The sequence below is a fragment of the Candoia aspera genome, chromosome 1 (genome assembly GCF_035149785.1).
Source record: "Candoia aspera isolate rCanAsp1 chromosome 1, rCanAsp1.hap2, whole genome shotgun sequence".
Taxonomy (NCBI): Eukaryota; Metazoa; Chordata; class Lepidosauria; order Squamata; family Boidae; genus Candoia; species Candoia aspera.
Genome location: NC_086153.1, coordinates 338161219 through 338181154, shown reverse-complemented (window position 1 = coordinate 338181154; position 19936 = coordinate 338161219). Strand labels below are relative to the sequence as shown.

The window sequence follows — 19936 nt, the reverse complement described above, 5'->3', positions numbered from 1 at the left end:
GCGCGGGGGTCCGCGGCCGCCATTGAACAATAGGCGAAGCAGCGGCGCGGGCGAGGCCGAGCGCGCCCGGGAGCTGCGCCGCCGTCCTTCCCGCCCTTGCAGCCAGGCCCGGCCCGCAGCCCCGGCGGGGGTCGCCCGAGAGGGACCCGCAGCCGCGCGAGGGACGCCTCCGGGGCCTGCCCGCTTGCCGCGCCGGGGCTCTCCTCGCCGCCGCGCGCCAGCCTTTCCGCCGGCCGCCGGGGCGCGGCGAGCGGACGCGGCGGCCCAGGGCCCTCCGTCGCGGGGCAGGCGCGGGAGAGCCGGGGCTGGGCTGGCCCGAGCGGCGGCGGCAGCGGCAGCGGCAGGAGCCCCCCACAAAGGCCGCCGCCGCCTGCTGCAAAGTCGCCGCCTCCGCTTCCTCGCGCCCGGGCCGCCCTTCCCCGCTGGGTGGCGGCGGCGGCGGCGGGTGCCGCAGCTGGAGGGCCGTCTGGAGCCGGAGCCAGCTGCATCCCGCCGGGGGGCCGGACTGGCATGATGTTTCCGCAAAGCCGGCATTCGGTAAGCGGGGGAGGAGGGGGGGTGGATGGGGGTGCCGGGGCGTCAAGGGGAAGAGGGCGGGCGCTAGGGGAGAAGTGCCGTGGGAATGCGGGATGGGGGTTGGGTGCCGGGTGCTGGGTGCCGGGGGGGAGGGGGCTGAAACGCCGCGGGGTGCACTGAGGATCGGGGCCCTCGGGAGGAGAGCTCGGGCGCCGCGGGCAGGGGAGGACGGGGGTGGGTGCCCTGGGGAGGGGGGAGGGCGGAAAAAACGATCTGGGGCGAGGGAGGAAAAGAAGTCGCGGAGGGAGGGGGCCCCGAGAGCGCAAGGAAGCGGGCGGGGGGGAGGAGAAAAAGGACGGGGGGGGGGGAAGCATTGGCACCAGGGTGCCAAGAGTTCGGGAGAGGAGCCCAAATATCAAGGGGGGGCGGCGGCTATCGGAGGTTGCAAGGCGTGAGCCCCCCTCTGGTTTTGCAAAGGGGCCTTTGGTTGAGGAAGTGGGGAGGGGGGCGCCCGGGGAGGAGGGAAAGGAGAAGCCGGATTTGGGGAACGAGGTGCGGATGGTGCAGCGGGAGGGGAGGAGGCGTTGGGCGCTGGGCTGCGGGGAATAATGGGGGGGCGTGAAAGACTCGGCCTGCAGGAGGCATTCCCCCCCCCCCCCCGAAGAAGCTTTTTTCCTTAAGGGGGAGCAGCCGAGGCATGGGCAGAAACCGGGCATGGAAGGAAGGGCGTGGATCTGGATCTGGGAGCGGGGGAAAGACGCATGGGCCGTGGGGGGACGGGTTGCCCCCGAAAGCCGAGGGGCACGGGCCTGGCTGAGCACCAGCTGGATGGGAGCCTGGGTGACTCTGGAGAAGGCCAGAAGCGCGCGCTCGGGAGGGAGACGATGAGTGTGGATTAAGAAGCAAGTCCTCATTGAGGAAGGTAGAAGGTGGCCCTCTCCAGCTGGGAGTTGCAGTGGGGGGGGGCAGGTTTGGAGGGTGACTGGGAAGCCCATTCAGGGCAAGAATAGGAGGGGTGGCATGATGGGTCGGCCTGCGGCTAGGAAAAGTAGGATTTGATTAGAAGAGATGGTTGAATTGGCAAAGCCTGGGGGTGAGGGGGAGGCTATAAACAAACTTGGGGGCCAGACATCCCCCCCCCCCGCACTCTGTCTGATATTCATAGGTTGAAACAGATGAAAGCATACGGGATCCGTGTTTCCACTTCTAACAGCGAAACTGCTAGAAACTGGCCGGCCTGCCCTGTGCTTGGCCTGCCCTGTGCTTGGTCGGAAGTGACCCTTATGAAATGCAAGGAGAGTCACATGAGCAGTGTTAAATTTAAATTACAAGGAATCAGATTCAGTTTTCCTTTTTGCCCTGCACATTTTTCTATCTGGGCCTTCTCCTTTTGGAGGTGGGGGGCATTGTGTCCCACCCCCAAGAATTACTTTCCAAGGCCAAGGACAGACCTGGAAAAAGTTGTGTGTCCCCAGATTGGGTTGTTGTCATAAAGCTGTTCAGGATCTCTTCATGGTGTATGTTTGCGGCAAAAATCACGGGGCCCTAAAATAAAATCCAGGTCCTTTCATTTAGAAAAATCAGAAAGGAAGATTCAGTGTTTATGCTGATAAGCTAGTTTTCCAGGGGACTGGATTTATAGAAATTATTGGGGAATGCCCCCCCCCCAAAAAAGAGCTTCCTAGCACAAAACAAAAATTAATGTAACTAGATTGCACAGCACTCTTTGGACTGACTGTGCTCACATCCAATTAAGCCATGGTCTGCTCTTCCCTTAGAATGATCTCTGAAAAATCATTAATCGTTGCAACTGTTAAAGGCAGATAGAATTGCTGGATTGGTAAAATCAGATGCTTCCTGGAAACATCTGTTTCCAGCTGTCCAGATATGAAACTGATAGAACCAGCCAGACCTGGATTATCTTGAAACAAGTCAAATTAAAGGGTATTTAAATGCTTTAAACCAGTATTTCCCAGCCTGAGCAATTTGCAGAGGTGAGGACTTCAGTTCCCTTAATTCCCTGCCCAGCACTCCCATGGTTGAGAATTCTGGGAATTGAAGTCCACCTGTCTGGAAGTTGGGAAACATTGCTTTAAGAGTATTGAAGGCCTCAGATATCTTAGAAGGAATTTGCTGGGCCATGCTCTGACAAATTTATGTAGTCACTCTTTTTAGACAGCCAGCTATATAAATGTATTTCACAATAAATCAGTAAAAGCCTGATCTTGGGCTGCCAGATCTGTACTGCCACCCAGAGTCCATTGGAGTTGGGCAGCCAATAAATTTAAAAATAATACAGTGCTGCCAACATCCAACACCACTTGAGGGCAGCAGACAGATGTTTCTGGATCCCTTTGCTGCCTTCTGTTGGCTACAGAGATTTTTTGCAGCCCGGATATAGTCCAGTAAACCAAAAGCTGCACAAAAATGAAAATGCATTGCTTTATGTAGTGTATGAGCCAGTCTGTTTGTGTGCATATGATTAGGTGCACTCAAACTGCCTGCAGAAAGTGTCACTTTTTAATGTTCCCCCATGTATAAAAAGTGAATTCCTTAAAAGTAAAAGGCTAATCCAAAACCTGATGGATTAGCTCTCCTGGGCTAGCTGACTGTTTAGGAAGATAAAGGGAGAAGAGGGCAGCATTCAAAAATAGAGTTTTCTCTCCCTGACCTTGCAGACACACCCACATCTCACACTCAGAAGTGGCACATCCCATAGTTTGGGAACATCCACCTACATGCAGAGCAGGCCAGCAATTGGTTGCAGTATCTGTGATGTTTTGCTATTTGTTGATTTGCTGGCTTGCTTGCTTTGAAGTTGGCCAAAACTTTTATTTATTATTAGATTTATCTCCCACTTTTATTTGTGTAACTCAAGGCAGCTCCCACCTCCAATTTCCCCCATAACAACAACCCTGTGAGGTGGGTTGGAGCCAGAAAGGGACTGGCCCCAAATCCCCCAGCTGGCTTCAGCCTCTAAGGGAGGACTAGGGCTCGTTGGCTCCTGGTTTCTGGCTCAGCATCTTCACTCCTGCTCCAAACTGGCTTTCAAAATATTGCTGTGTAAAACATATTGAGGATTGATTGATTGATTATGTGTCCTTGTAAGGCAGCCTAGTGATTATTAAACTAAAACCATTAAGCTAAAACCAGGTATACCACATCACAACTTAGGATGGGGTGTAAACACTTGTCACCATAGCTCCTAAATCATAGTTTAGGTCTTTTGCTCAAGGGTGCAGTGCAAGTTTTCTTCTGTGAGTCTTGAGGACTAGCATCCTGAGCAGGCAGCTTAGCAGCGTATCAAATCAAATATAATTAACGCAGGCTCCCGGGGTAATCTTTCAGCTGTGACTAAAGGATATCCCTCCCCCCACCCCGCTATTTCAGGCGTCTTCTCATCTGCCTCAGCAGTTGAAGTTCACAACATCCGATTCCTGTGACCGGATTAAAGATGAATTCCAGTTGCTCCAGGCACAGTATCACAGGTAAATCGGTCAGTTTTCTCCAGACCCTGGTTTCTCACTATGCTCCCTGCTTCAGACCGTGGTTGTGTGAATGGTGATCCCTAGTCCAGGATGTGGGGGCTGGTGAAATTGAAAAGAAGGTTAGATCCCGCAGGAATAGCACTCAGCATGACTTAGTTTTATTACTCATGTATTTATTTGCTTGAGTTTTGCTTACGAGGGCCTGAGTGGGGTACAGTCCTGGTGCAACGGGGTTAAAATTGGGGGATCCTGTAAAAGCCTTTGGCTGTTTCAGCAGAAAAATGGAAGCATGGCTGGCTGGGGAATTCTGGGAGTTGAAGTCCACACATCTTAAAGTTGCCAGGTTTGAAAAGCACTGGTCTCGACTCATGTATCTTATTTGGGTATTTATTTTCTATGAGAGGGTGGAGAAGCTATCTAACACCAAATTGAATGATGTCATTAGATCAAATAACTTCAAATTGGTTTAGATGGGTTCGTGGAGGTTAAAAGTAGAATAATTATGCATTCAACTGGTTTGATGAAACCTCCACGTTTAGAAGCAGTCTACCTTTGAAGATCCATAGCTGGGATAGAACAGTAGAAGAGGATGCAGCTGGCTTGAATTCCTAGATGGGTACACAAGGTTACCTTAGCAGGAGACTGACCTTGCAGTTTTACATGGAAGTTGTGCTCTCATCATGAGGCTTAGCTCCTTAGCAAGTGCATGTTTTTTTTAAAAAAATTAAACATTTTAGAAAAGAGAAACAATGCAGCTTTAAAGGAAACAGTAAGAAAGCAAAGCACGCATCAGTAAACAAGGGATCCGAATAGTCTAGGAGTTTGTAATTTTCCAGTGTATCATTAAGGGATTGCGAACAACTGAAAATAATATAATTGCTTTAAAAAACTAAAAATAAAGCTCCAAGCAAGGATAAATTCCAAGAATCATGAACAAGGTGGTAAAAAGGCCATAAAGGACAGCAGATGGCGTCAAAACAGAAAAACTGTCCTGATTTAATTCTCTCCTGAAATTGAAATACAGACACTTATCTATTGAAAAATCCAGAAACGACAACTGTGTTTTTAACACAGCAGCAGTAGGCTTCAGTAGCAATAGCGATCCATTTGGAAGGGAGGTGGACAAAGTTCGGTTTTGCAAACCCTTAGAATAAGAAAATAGTTTTTCTGAGAAGGTGCAAAGAATAAGATAACAATTTTAATATCAGTGCTGAATCAAACGTCATCCTTCATTTGTGCAGTTTCCATTTTGCTCACCCCAAGCCTGCCTGCCTGCTCGCTCTCTCTTTCGACTGGTGTAATTTTGTGGATGTTCTGGTTAAAGCATTTGGAGTCAGACATGCTTGCCAATCTGTTGCAGATCATCCAGAGAACTCCCAGGAGATCCCAGTGTGATCTCCAGATCTGCCTCTCCTCTGTTCTGAGACCCCTTTTCTATGCCTTTCGACAAATGACTGCAAATCCACCATTGTGTGACCTGAAACACCGAAAGTTTCATACCCGGGTCAATGCATTTTAAAAGACTGGATGTGGTTGGAGATTGGGGTATATTTTATAACAGTGTTTCTCAACCTTAGTAACTTTAAGCTGTGTGGACTCCAACTCCCAACTCCTGGCTGGCTGGGGAATTCTGGGAGTTGAAGTCCACACAGCTTAAAGTTACTAAGGTTGAGAAACACTGTTATAAGATGCACTCAGTTTTTAAAAACAGTAACTTAAAAAAAAACCTAAGGATGGTAAGAGACTCTCAAGCTAAAAAATAGGGAATTCCCAGGAGGAATTCAATAATCTGAGGAGTGTTTCAGCCTGTGTAAAAATATGGAAGGAATGCCTCTTGAGAACAAGCATGCAGCAAGAGATATTAGTGCCTCTTTAAAAGAGGTTTTCCGTCCAATCTGCTGGAAGAGAGAGAATGCTTCTTTTCCAGGGCAGCTGAGATGAGGCGTCACCAGAAAGGGTATAAAAATAAGCCTTCCTTCCTGAATAAGAGAGAAACACACAGATTTCCTCCAAGATGCTTTTTGCCTTGCAAATGTACAGTATAAGGCTATTATCTGAGTCTTTCCCATTATGCTGGCTTTTACCCAAATTGTACTCCAAACAGCTCAAGTTAGCATATGTCATTTTCTTCCATTTGTTTATTTTCCCCCCCACAACAGCAAGTTTAGGCCTGCTGGGCTTGGATGGGAGACCACCAGGTAATGCCACGTCTGTAGACTTGAGTAGGAGGTCCGAGGATCATCCGAGGAGGCGGCCGTAGCAATATGGAAGGATTTGCTCAGAAACGTCCCTTTTTGTTCTCCTTTCGCCAAGCTTCTGAAAAAGTTCCCAGCGCCAGTAGGCAAATCTCGCCAACGTTCCCCAAGGGGGAGGCCTTTCCTACGGCAATGAATCCCCCCCTGTTCTTCCCCTGTGCCCACCTCCCCAATTTCCCTCTTTCTTGCAGCCTGAAGTTGGAATGCGACAAGCTCGCCAGCGAAAAATCGGAGATGCAGCGCCATTACGTGATGGTAAGTTTCGCACTCGTGGTAGATGGCTCCTGCAGGGGAGAGCTGCAAGCCCTGCGGGGCGGAGTGGCAGATGCCCCCCCCACCCCAGTTTGCCCCCTAGAAAGGAGGAGGGGGAGCAGCACTCTTCCACCTGGTCCTCTGCAGACCACAGCCTGTGCAGGCTGCCCTGTTCACGTGCAAGGGATTGAAAGCTTTGGGGGGGGGGTTAAGGCCCCCATGGGCCAGATGGCCCCCCGAGGAAGATCGAACCCTGTGAACTAAAGCCCCCCCCACACACATTCCTGCAGCTCTGAACCAGCTTCTTGTTCTGGATTCTCCCCCTCATTAAACCTGAGTCCACTTTTATTTATTTATTTATGTTTTTTTTATATATTCCTCGCATTTCTTCACCGCCCATCTCGCCAAAGCGACTCTTTTAACCCCTCTTTCTTGGATGTAGTTAATAACAGGAATTTGGCCCCAGGATTTTCTCCCAAACTTGGCCTGCTGTCTCCCACTTTGCTTTGAATGGGAATAGAAAACAAGATCTCCTCTCTTTCGCCCTTCAGTGGCAGGAAGAGATTTTCCAGAGCTCTGCCTTTCCCCTTTTAATTAAACTTTTGGGATTATTTCAGCCCCGCCCCCCCAGATCCCCTTCTCTGCATCATCTGCTCCATTTGTCTTAATATCATTTTCATGAAGTTGGGATCATGTTTCATGTGTCCAAATGGTTCTTTTAGTTCCTTTAGGCAGTATTTCTCAACCTCTGCAACTTTAAGAGGTGTGGACTTCAATTCCCTAGTCCCAGCATGTCCCCAAATGCTGGCTGGGGAATTCTGGGAGTTGAAGTCCACAAATGCTGGCTGGGGAACTCTGGGAGTTGAAGTCCACAAATGCTGGCTGGGGAACTCTGGGAGTTGAAGTCCATACATCTTAAAGTGAGTGAGGTTGAGAAACACTGCTTTAAGGAATGACTTCTCGGTGTTTGTCAGGAAGGAGAAATTGATGGAGGGGTGTGGCAGTCACTGGGGTGGGGGCAAACCATGGCTTGCTGTTCCTTGCTGAATGAGCTGGTTGCCATTTGGATGTGTTCTGACAAGCAGGAACCACGCCGAGACGAGGAATAAGTCTCTAGTGTTTTGTTACTGCTACATTAGACAGAAAATCCTACCCAACTGAAGAAGCGTGAGAAAACCCAGACAGATAAACCCCAAAAGTCAAGGCGGGTCTGTTCTGTGTCTCTTTGAATGGCTGCTCAACTCCTCACTACTACGCATGCGTTTTCCCCCCTGGATAGGGGCCCCCTCCTGCTCACCGTCAGTGCTCATGACAGGATGGGACACTTCTTAGGCTGGACGACAGGCCACAAGCCTGGCAATTTAAATTAAATAATCTGGAAGAAGACAGCAGCAAGTCACTTCCCTTTTGAGTCGAAGAAAACTGGATAGACTTCTCAGTTTAGTCCAGCAGGAATTAAGCTCAGCTAGAAGGAATCTTTTCCTTTTTTTTTTTAACTTGAGGACTAGAAACTTGAGGAGGTGCCGGAGAGACCCAAAGAGCGAGAACAAGGATTCTGCTACCTTGTGCAACTGATTCCTTTGTGTCATCTACTCAGCCTCTGTCATTCTTGCAAAAGAGACTGACCATCTGCATAAGTCACCCAAGGCCGCCGCATTACACTCAGTTTTTTATTTATTTAGCTTTTAAATCAGCACCCTGTGCTGCTGCCCTGACACAGCTAGCTGGTTCTCCTTGACGCGTCCTGCTCGAGGCGGCCAGCTGCACGCATTGCCGCTGCCAAGATCCAAGGTGATGGATTTTTATTTTCCACAATCAAGGCATCGTTAGCATTGATTGAAACAAGTTCCCAGGCCCTCCAGAAAGAGACAGCCGCGCCTTCCCTGGAGCGGAGAGATAAGGGCCGGTGGAATGAAAGCTTTGTATTTCCCAGGAAATTCAATTTAAAAAGGGGGGGAAAAGACTGGAGGAGGACAGCTTCATCCTGTCTTCCAGCATAAGTGAGGTGGTGTAAGCACACGGTGTCCTTTCATGAGAGTCAAGGAAAGCTGCAAAATGCTGGGGCCGCGTCTTTCATTTAGATGGCCAAATGACAGTTAGCCAAACAATTAGCCTTGCCAAGTTCCTAGTCCTTAATGTTGAGCTTTTGAATCCTACCTAGGCCTGTAAGACCAATTATGCAGCGCAGAAGACTGAATTAGGTTTGTCAAGTTCCTAGTCCTTAATGTTGAGTGTTTGAATTCTACCTAGGCCTGTAAGACCAATTATGCAGAGCAGAAGACTGAATTAGGTTTATTACGGCAATTAGCCAAACCCCCTGCCTTGCAAAGTTGCTAGTCCTTAATGTTGAGGCCTGCATGAACAATTATGCAGAACAGAAGACTGAATTCGGCTTAATTCTTAGGTAATTCCAGAGGCCCCAGGTCAGATCGTGGCAGCTTAAATAAATCTCTGATGTTAGGCCAGTAAAAGGTGCACGATTGCCATTTAATTTCCTTTAGGTCTGTGTTTCTGAAACTTGCTCTTAGGACCTCTTCCCTCTTTGAAAAATTATGGAGGACCCCAAAAGAGCTTTTGTTTGTATGTATTTATTGATATTTACGGTATTAAAAATGAAAATGGGCGCATTTGTAGAATATTTATTTATTGAATCAGGTAAAAATAACAATATTCAACCCATTAGATCAATGTTTCTGAACCTTGGCGGCTTGAAGATGGGTGGACTTCAACTCCCAGAATCCCCCAGCCATCACAGCTGGCTGGGGAATTCTGGGAATTGAAGTCCACCCATCTTCAAGCCGCCAAGGTTCAGAAACACTGCATTAAATATTAATATACATAAAACATTTTTCATGAAAAAAACCCCTATTTTTTTAACAAATAAAAATAACCATGAGAAGAGTGACATCTTACATTTTTGAAAATACCTTCAATATCTAGGAAATGATTTTGCGGACCCCTGAGAGGGTCTTGGGGGGACCCCCACGGTTTCTTGGACCACATTTTGAGAAAAAGTGACCTAAGAGGATTTCTCTGAAATTTTCCACTCCTCTGGAGAAATCATTTCAAAAGCAAATGCTTGCATCCCATCGAATGAAAACTGGGGAGGGGGGAATGGAAAGTTTTTGTCAATGGCTCATTCTAGTGATTTCAGAAATGGCATTCAGAGAAAAATAGAGAACGCAGAAGGTAAACAGGTAGTCCTCACTTAACAACAATTGGGACCAGAATTTTGGTTGCTAAGCAAAGCGGTCATTAAGTGAATCCACCCCAATTTTACCTTCTTTGCAACAGTCATTAAGCAAATTACTGCAGGTATTAAGCAAACTATGTGGTCGTTAAGCAAGTCACATAGTTCCCCATTGATTTTGCTTGGCAGAAGCTGGCTGGGAAGGTTGAAAATGGCAGTCATGTGATCATGGGAGGCTGTGAGGGTCATAAATGCGAACCGGTTGCCAATTGCCCAAATCATGATTGCATGACTGTGGGACACTGCAGCACTAAGGGTGAAGACTAGTTGCAAGTCGGGTTTTTTCCAGCACCGTCATAAGTCTGAACTGTCACTAAATGAATGGTTGTTAAACGAGGACTACCTGTACTATCTGGGTTTTTCTGACTACCGAACCTGGATTTTCTTGGCATAAGGTTTTGGAATTAACGGTGCCTGTCACAAAGGCACCAGGATTGCTTCTCCATGTGACGCTTGGCCATATATAATTTTGATCATCTGTTCTTGTTGGTGTTTTGCTGCTTAAATATGCAGGTTGCACAAGGAACGTTTTTAATGAAAAGCAGGGCAAAAATCGTCCCCAGTAAATAAATAAGCACAAAAGCAATTTTGGGGCAGGGAGAAGAGATTTTTAATGCATTAAGTGATTGTTAGGTTTGCTTTGGAAGGCAGAGATGGCTTATGATCACACCGAGTTCATCCTGGTTGCACCTAAAATCACGGCTTGGCCTTAGCTGGGCTGGAAGGGTTTTGGCGTGGTCTGAGTTTCCTGCAGGGTTGCATCTTAATTCCACATCAAGGATGCAAAGTTGGGAGACAGGAATCGCCTTCTCTTAAGCAAAAGCTGGTGTGTGGATGGGGACAAAGTCAACATGAGCCGGGCTAGAGCCAGGGGGTGGGGCTAGAACAAGTGTGGGTGGGGCCAAAATCAATGGGAGCATACGTGCCAACCTTTTCGTAGCTCATCCGTTTTGTTTTCATCTTTTTTTCTCCTTTCCTCACTTCCTTACTCTTTTTTGCCCTGATGCACTTTACAGTAAAGCTGTTTAAAAAAATAATAATTTGCTGGCCGCCATGGGGAGCTTTGATTCAAATCCTGTACCAGGAAGGAATTTTAAGTGTGGGTGTGGCAAAGTTGCAGGCGCATGGGAAGGGGGAGGAATGTATTAACTTCCCTGCTGTTACTCTTCCAAAAATCAAAACATGTTTGTTTTGTCTCATTTCCTGTTGCTTAGAATCATAGAATTGTGGAGTGGGAAGGGACTTCAAAGGGTCATCTAGTCCACCCTTCTAATGGGCCAGAAAGCCAGTTAGAATCATAGAATCTTCAAAACCTTCAGAGATGGAGAACCCATAATCTTATCTGTTTCTAATCTAGCTGCGTGTGGGCAGTGCGTGCCTTAGAGGCCATGGCCGGCCATGATCATGATATAGAGCCTCCACAGGCAGGGAGTGTATACCTCTTAGTAAAATTGGGCGATGAGTTGTGTCCAAATCCTGTACAGACAACTCTAGAAATTAGGAGGCAGGAAGCAGGTGTAGATTTGATCTAACAAGCAGATGTTTTAATGTCTCTTTTTTTCCTTCCTTCCTTCCTTCCTTCCTTCCTTCCTTCCTTCCTTCCTTCCTTCCTTCCTTCCTTCCTTCCTTCCTTCCTTCCTTCCTTCCTTCCTTCCTTCCTTCCTTCCTTCCTTCCTTCCTTCCTTCCTTCCTTCCAGTATTACGAGATGTCCTATGGCCTCAATATTGAAATGCACAAGCAGGTAAGACTTTAATACTGTTCTCCTCTCTGCAAGGGACTTTTAAGGCAGCCTTTTACGTAAAACTGAATCAAGGCCGGGGGGGTCTTGCTCTCTGAGGCTGCTTCCTTCTCCTGTGTGTCTGGTTTTGGATTGTGGAATTGTCTGAGCAGCATTTTAGGCCAGGGGCTACATGGTGCCTTTGATTATACTCAGGGCCCTCCTCCCCCCACCCCCGCCCAGACAGGCAGAGCCTTTCCAAAGAACTGGGCGGGTCCCAGACAACCACTAAATATAATTGAAATCGCATTTAAATGACATTTAAATTAAATTGCAGCTAATCACATCTGCTCCTTGTGCGTGTAATCCTCCTCCTGTTCTGACTTATCATACCTTTGGCGAGGCTTTGCAGACCACGCCCTGTCTTTCAAGGTATCCTGCTCAAGGCTGGGGCAAACCACATTCAATTTTAAAAAATGGGTTTTAGCTCCATCCAGCCTACTTCTTTATTCTTGTCTCGGTTTTCTACGTTGAGATGTGCTGTGAGGCTGCTCGGCAGCCCCGTGGACCTCCGTCGACTTCTAGCACCCATTATTAGTCCAGATTGGAACCACAAAGCCTCCCCCTGCATTTTTTGGAATGTGGCCGCAAATAGGAGCAGGGCTTGGTTTATAGGTCGTCCTCGACTTACGGCTGTTTGTTTAATGATGGTTCAAAGATACGACGGCCTTGGGAAAAGTGCTTTACATCCTGTACTTGCACTTACAACCAGCATACCAACCCCGCGGTGATGCGATTGCAATTTGGGCGCTTGGCAGCGGGCTCGCATTTACAACCCGTTGCAGCGTCTTGCAGTCATATGATCACGACTTGCAACCTTTTTTGCTAGTTTAAACATTTGGTTTAATTGAAATACCAAATTCAGAATTAAATTAAACCTCTGCACCAGTGTTTCTCAACCTCGGCAACTTGAAGACGTGTGGACTTCAACTCCCAGAATTCCCCAGCCAGCATGGGAATTCTGGGAGTTGAAGTCCACACATCTTCAAGTCACCAAGTTTGAGAAACACTGATCTACTCAGCTCCCATCTTCTTTTCCTTAGGCACTGTTTTTGCTCATTTTTACCCCTCTCTGTTCTCATTCAAAATACATAAACTGGCACAGTTTGTACAGCATATGGACCTGTGTGCATTCACACAAGGCAACCTCTGACAATTTCTTTACCTGATGGTTCAAAGCAGCTTTTCTCAACCTTTTGACCCTGAAACATTTTTTGGACCTCGGAAAACCCCTGCACATTCAGGCTCAAATAGAGGGCAGAAGTTACAAAATTATTCTATTTGTTTCATGGGTAGGCCTATATATGTGCATTAGCCGTGCTCTTAAACTAAAAATAAAGAATGAAACTTAATGTGAAGTTGCCTGAATTTGAAATAATTTTTTAAATAAATTGTGATCTCCCAGGGAACCCCCAGGGACCTCCCGTGGACCCTGAAGGTTCCACGCAACCCTGGTTGAGAAACCCTGGTTCAAAGGATTGTGCAAAACCAGAAGAATTCCTGAACACTTCTTTTAAAAGACTACTGGGGGCAAGGTGGAGAAGTTGCTGGTTGTTCAGGAAGGCCAGTAAAATGGAGATTTGCATCCTTTGCAAAGGGACGGGCATTATGTCACCTGCAGCCTTCCCACGAATGCCATTATCATGCAAACGATCTCGATGGTTTCATTTGCAAAATGCCCTGTTCGCCCCAATGATGCAAATGGCTTTGGAGTTGGCGTCAGTCTCTTGCTGCCTTGTGCCAAGCAGCTGTTTGAAGGACCATCCTCCTCGTTAACCTTGTGTTGTCTTCCCTTTCAGGCTGAGATTGTCAAGCGGTTAAATGGCATTTGCGCTCAGGTCTTGCCATACCTTTCGCAAGAGGTAATTCGCCTTTTCTGGCTCTGGAACTTTAGGAAAAAGAGGCCAGGGCAGAAATGCCCTAATTCAGCCTTCAAAAAGTAGGGTAGCTCTGCTCAGCCTTAATGGCTTCATCGGGAATGTGATGGGATTTGCCTGACCCACATTAGTACCTGAATCTTCACCACTCCCCTCCAAGCTCCCCCCACCCATGCTTCAAGTTTCCTAAGCACTTTCCTAAGGATTAGAATGCCCTGGAAACTCCTCTGATCATAATGGCAGGCATGAGGGGCTTCCAAGGGGCCCAGTGTATCTCTTGAGCCAGAATCAGGAGAAATGGCATTTCCTAAGACCCTCTGGTGGAAGTGGGCAAGGGAGAGTGCAGAATAACAACAACAACTAGACAACCCTGTGACCCGTTGGGTCATCCTTTGAGAGAAAGGTGGTACCGTCTGATGTGACCAGAATGGACATTCAATTTTAGGCTGACCATTTTTTTTTTTTGCCTCAATACTGGACGGTCCCGTGATCATCTAAGAGGGGTGTAGCTCATAATCAAAAAAATAATTAGGGGCAAACAGACTTCAATAATAAGTCAATACTTACTTACCTAAACAGATGAACCACCCAGAATCACTCTGATGGGAGGAGATGGGCAGTGACAAATTTGATAGATGATAGATAGATAGATAGATAGATAGATAGATAGATAGATAGATAGATAGATAGATAGATAGATTAGATAGATAGATAGATAGATAGATAGATAGATAGATAGATAGATAGATAGATAGGGCGGAATGAACGCGGGGGGGCAAAAAGGCGGGGGGGCGGAAACGACTTCTGGCTTCCCTGCTGGCTGTGCTTGTGGGAAGCTGGCAGGGAGTGTCAGATACCATGATCACGTGGCCGCGGGGGCGGCGCAACGGCCCCAACTTTGCAAATAAAACCAGCCTGAGGATTGTGGAAACGTCAATTCCCTAGGAGTAATGGGTCCCAGATTTTTTTAACACAGTCTTTGAGTTAGCAGATTTTAGGTACCTTGATTCAAAAATGGTTGCGGTACAGCGCACCTTTTGGGCTAACTCGAGGGCACAAACAGACAAACACAATTGAGAGCTTTAGTAGGATGATGATGACGATGACGATGGGAAATGGGATTTCCTAGGATCTTCCGGTGGAAGTGGGCTCAAAAGCCACCCTGCCTTTTCTCGTTGCTCCTGCTGCTGATCGGTTTGTTACGGTCTCCTAACTCTGCCTTCTCTTCCCCCCCCTCCCCCCCACCCCCCCAGCACCAACAGCAAGTCCTGGGAGCCATTGAACGGGCCAAGCAAGTGACTGCCCCAGAGCTGAACTCCATAATTCGGGTCTGTGATGCTCTTTTATTGGAACCGATTGGTGGGGGGGTGTCTTGGGAATTCACCTTTGGGAACAGCCCCTGTTTTTCTGTGTCTGCTCTCCTCCTTTGCTGGGTACAAGGCAGAGGCTTTTTCAGTGCAGAGCAGCGTTTCTCAACTGTGGCAACTTTAAGATGGGTAGACTTCAACTCCCAGAATTCCCCAGCCAGCTTTGCTGGTCCACCCATCTTAAAGTTGCCACGGTTGAGAGAGACTGGTGCAGAGACTGTGGCTCAGTCAGACACAGCCCTGATTCCCAGGAACTTCAGCACAATCCGACTTGCAGATTCTGCTATGAGGGCCCATCTCAATTGGAGTCGTTTTAGCCGTCCAGCGGAGTTGATTTTCGAGGTCTGGCCTCCCTGGTGGGACTGACAGGTGCCGGGGATGTACCCGTGTGGAGTTTTTTGCAGCTTTGGTTCTCATGTGCTTAACCATGTAAGCTTGACGGAGAGGCCAGCCAGATCAAGTAAAAACCAGCAAATACATTCAGAGCATCTGCCGTGTTAGTGTTTCCCTTGATTTTGTTCTGGGTGGGCTTAGCGGGTGGGGTGGGAGCCCTGCGTCCTTTCTATTGGGAGGACCCGGAAACGAGCTAATTCAGCAGCCTGTTTAAGCACCTTCTGTGGATGCAGCCTGCACGTTCCATTCTTCAGGGCATCTACCAGCCAGGAGGCAGTACAGTGCAGTGGTTCGAGTGTCTTGCCTAGGTTCTGTTCCCACTGAATCCGGGCGCTTAGAATATTTTCCTGCATGGGCTGGCCTGCCTATCAGGGTTATTATGGGGATGATGGGAAAGAATCACGAACACTGTTCAGCGCTCCTTGGAGGAAAGGGGGATGAAGATGTGCAAAATAAATGCATAAACAGAATTATATTCCAATAGAAGAGATGCCCCAGTCAAGGAACTACCAAGGAGAAAACCACCCCCCCACCAACACTGGCAGGGCAATCCATTGTATATAAACAGGGAGCCAACCCCACCCTCCCTCGCACTGATGATGTTACGTACTCAGGTAATGAAACGTCTGCAAGCAAACAGCCAAGCTCAGAGAGCACCAAGGACTCCACATAATTATAACCATTTATTATTAACACCGTGTGTTTTGCAGACGCGGGCCCTGTTTATTCCCAAAATTGGAACAGTCTTTTCTGTGCTTGCGCCACGGAGTCATTCTATTGTCACTAGCCATCTTTTCAACGTTTCAACCCAGAGTGCATAGTTTTCCATCCACCCCTATCTGTATTTTATGTTCTCAGCAGCCTTGTGAAACAGAGGATCCTCAGCCTGTAAGGATTCAGATAAGGATCCACCCAAATTTTAACGCCAATAAACTAACTGCTATACTGCACGGATTTGTGGTGATGTCACTGCTCAATGCCACCTGATACCTCATTAAGGGGCTTTGGGATATGTAGTCTCCCAAGCTCCTAAATTGGATAATTACAGCCTGCCTTCCCTCCCTCCCTTCAATTTCTATGGCTGCCCATCTCGAATTCATGACTCTGGGCAGCCAACAATAATTAAAACAGCAGAAAAACAGCAAACAGTAAAAAAAAAAAAAATAACACATCCATCCACAGCCATGGTTAAAAAAACAACAATACCCACACAAGTTGCACAACCGTCGCACAGACTCAGAACACACCCAGATCCCCGGGCCCAGTGACAAACCATGCCTTTAAGGACTTGCAAAAAAACCCCAACAGGATTGGGGCCAGTCTAATCTCTGGGAAATGATGCTCCAAAGGGCCTTTCCTAAGATCTTAGGTCACCAGCTGTAGCTCCCGGCACTAATCCAGCATCAGCAGTTAGAAGAACAATAATTTTGGTTTTGGAGAAACTGTTTTATATTCTTGAGAATCTCCTGGTATATAGATTGCCCAGGAATGACATTAGAGCAGTGTTTCTCAACCGTGGCAACTTTAAGATGTGTGGACTTCAACTCCCAGCAAAGCTGGCTGGGGAATTCTGGGAGTTGAAGTCCACACATCTTAAAGTTGCCAAGGTTGAGAAACACTGCATTAGAGGGGGTCTCCGCCTGTCTGCTTTTTTTTAGAAGGCCTTGCAACATGCTGTCAGGTTATGCTCAAGGGAACTTACATGTTTTCACCCATTCCTGTTTAAAAACAGAACAGAACTGGATGGGGGTAGGTGAGGGGAACCTCCAACTTTAACCTGTCAAGCCACATCAGCAAGCAGAGTATACTAATTTACTGCGCAAGAAGCACATCTGAGCATGCACGCTTAATAACTATAAGTTTGCACGCCCAGAAATAGAGGCTGAGTCAGTAACTCCGGACATAGTTAACACTGCCCATTATACCACCCCTGGCACCTGGCACTGTTAAACCCAATGGTCAGCAATTTTTGTTTTCTTTCTGGCCAAGAGGTTACACTTACTAACAAGGCATGGGGGCTCAGGAGCTTGGCTGAGCTGGTACAGCAACTGTACTGATAGTTTTGATGAATGGGATTACCTTGGCTGTGTGTTTTATATATTTTAGGATGGTTTTTTATATGCTTTTGTATTGTTTCTTGTTTCCAAATGGTGGCATTGTTCTTTTTTCGTAGTTTTATTCATAGTTCTGTTTGGTCTAATTGTTGGAAGCCGCTCAGAGCCATTCATATGAGGTGGGCGGCTATATAAATCTGAAAAACAAATAGGTAAATAAACAGATAAACAAATTGTCCTTCTGCAAGCCAGACCTAGCTTGGGCCCCCACAATAGAGGTTGCCGAGTTGTTAGCGATAGCAGGCTTGCAGAAGTCGGTCAAAACCCTCTTCTCCTCCTTCATTGTTCCAGCTTGGGCTTTTTCTGTACAGGTCGTCTTCGTTTAGCAACTGCCTTGTTTAGTGACCGTTCGCAGTTACAGTGGTGATGAAAAAGGAACTTTGCAACCAATCCTCGCGTTTACAACCTTTGTGGGTCTGTAAGGCAAAGGAAAGCTGAAGTCAGATCGTAAGCATGGGGCGGTTTCACTTAGTGACCAAGTTGCCAGTCCCAGTGGTGGTCACTAAACGAGGACAGCCTACATTTAAAACGTGCCTGTGTTTTATTGGACTGGGATGGTAAACCCATAGAAACGATCAAAAGCAGGTGACAGTGGGGATGGCGGCATCTCACCCCTTTCTCATCTGCTTTTCTCTCTCGGATCTTCCCTGCAGCAGCAGCTTCAGGCGCATCAGCTGTCCCAGCTTCAGGCCCTGGCCTTGCCCCTCACCCCGCTGTCCGTGGGCCTGCAGGCCCCCTCCCTGCCGGCTGTGAGCGCCAGCACCGGCCTGCTCTCCCTCTCTGCGCTGGGCTCCCAGGCCCACCTCTCCAAGGAAGACAAGAACGGGCACGACGGGGACACCCACCAAGATGACGATGGAGAGAAGTCGGATTAGGTGGATTTTGTCCGGTGGGGGGCAGAAGGCAGGGCGGGGCGATCCAGGGTGCAGAAGATGCCGTATTTAATCCAATCCGGGGGTGGTGGGCCAGCAACGGTCATTCAGCGGGGTGGGGGTGAGAAAGTAGTTGCAGCAATAACGTTTCAGCCCCTCCCTCCTCCTCCTCTCCCTGCCCCTCCTCCGTGGCAGCCCTTAGCAGGCCAGGGTTGCACGGACGGTCCCCAAACATCCCAAATCAATGGCACTGCGTTGGGCGTGGGCGTGCATGTGGGAGGTCAGGTGGGGAAGGGGCCTGGCCCCTCCCTTTCCATCTCCCCCCCCCCCAAATTAATTCCAAAAGAGAGCTGGCATCGGAATCCTAGCGATGCGTTTTCGAGGTTGGCGACCCCCTTCCCACATCCAAGCCCCTCTCCCAGGGTTAAACCGACTTCGCGGGGCTGGCATTAGCAAAGGGGAAGGAAGCCGGTTTGCTGGATCCCACATTGGTGTGCAAACCAGAGCCATCCCAGGGAGAAGCAGATCCTGGGAATCTCCCCCCCAGGCCTGCCTCGGCAGCTTTTCGGCAGCAGGCGGAGGGGAGAGGCTACTGGCCTTCTGCAACTCAGCCGCATTTCCTGCCCCCCAGGTGCCCAGGGATGCGGTGCGAAAAACCCATCCCAGCACCCCGCATCCAATTTGAGCTCCCTGACACAGTGGCACCCAGTTCCCAACAGCTGGATGCCCATGGTTTCATGCCTGAGGGGGGCACCCTCTCCCAGGCCCCGTTGGGAGAGGGCATCTCCAACGGGGCAAGAGGCGAAGAGGCTGCCTTAAGTATTGGCAGATTTTCTGGGACCCACAAACCCACTGGAAACGCCTCCAGCTGAGGAGGAATGGCTGAAGTGCAAAGATCGAAAGGCCCCCAAGGGATGCTGGCATGTTGCACGCAGCCCCTGAATCACCCTTCCAGTTCCCCGGCCCTCCCAGTTTGGATACTGACTATTCTAGAGGACATTGCTTGAGGGTCCTTGAGTCTGGCTCACCCTCCCAACGGCACAATTTCCCCATGTGGATTAGATTCTCCTCCCCCACCACAAAATCCCAGATCCAGCCAGCTTGCCCTTACCTGCAAGCACTCAGCAGCAGTGTTCAACCTGAAGGCGCATTACTCAAAGCAGGGAGATAGTCTTCCTAAAGACTGTCCCGCACTGCAGGGTGGCGTGTTTGATTTTGGGAAGTCGCATGGGCGGCGGGACGTGAACATGCGCATCCCACCGATGGTTTCATCGAAGGCAGGCTGTGTTGACCACTTGGGCTTTGCAAGGGTCCTGGCTGGGGCCAACCCCGTCGGACTTTGCCAGCACAAGGAATGGAATAATTTGCAAACCACCAGATCCCACCCAACTCTGAGCCCGTGGTTTAATTTGCTTTGCCTCCTCCTCGGCGGCGCTTAGCCCACGTATGCCGATGGGTACTGCTTCTCCGCAGAGCCCTCTGCTTTGAATTTCATTCACGTAGCCGCTGTCCCCCACCCCCAGCCCCCCATAACACTCCCACAGCCATCTTCTGGGCTTTCCGAAGCCACCGGACCCCTGCTGGACCCCTCTTTCTCTCTCTCCTTCCCGGCTCCCACCAGCACTGTTTTAGCTAAGCAAGCACCTTTGTCATTATGCATGCCTCTTGTTTTTAAGGTAGCACAGAAGCAAAAATTTTATATATATACATATATATAAATATATATAAATATATAAATATATTAGTTCGGTATCTCTGCCTCCAGGTGAACCTC

General features: G+C 48.6%; 1 protein-coding gene across 1 annotated transcript; it reads left to right on the top strand.

Annotated features, from left to right (window-relative positions):
- The first annotated feature begins 371 nt into the window (after nucleotides 1–371).
- On the top strand, nucleotides 372–19238 carry TLE5 (TLE family member 5, transcriptional modulator). The gene is made up of 7 exons (XM_063290913.1): nucleotides 372–537; nucleotides 3907–4004; nucleotides 6451–6514; nucleotides 11459–11503; nucleotides 13339–13401; nucleotides 14670–14744; nucleotides 17947–19238. The coding sequence occupies exons 1-7, from the start codon at nucleotides 511–513 to the stop codon at nucleotides 18163–18165; spliced, it is 591 nt and encodes a 196-aa protein (XP_063146983.1). The 5' UTR covers nucleotides 372–510; the 3' UTR covers nucleotides 18166–19238.
- The last annotated feature ends 698 nt before the right edge of the window (nucleotides 19239–19936 follow it).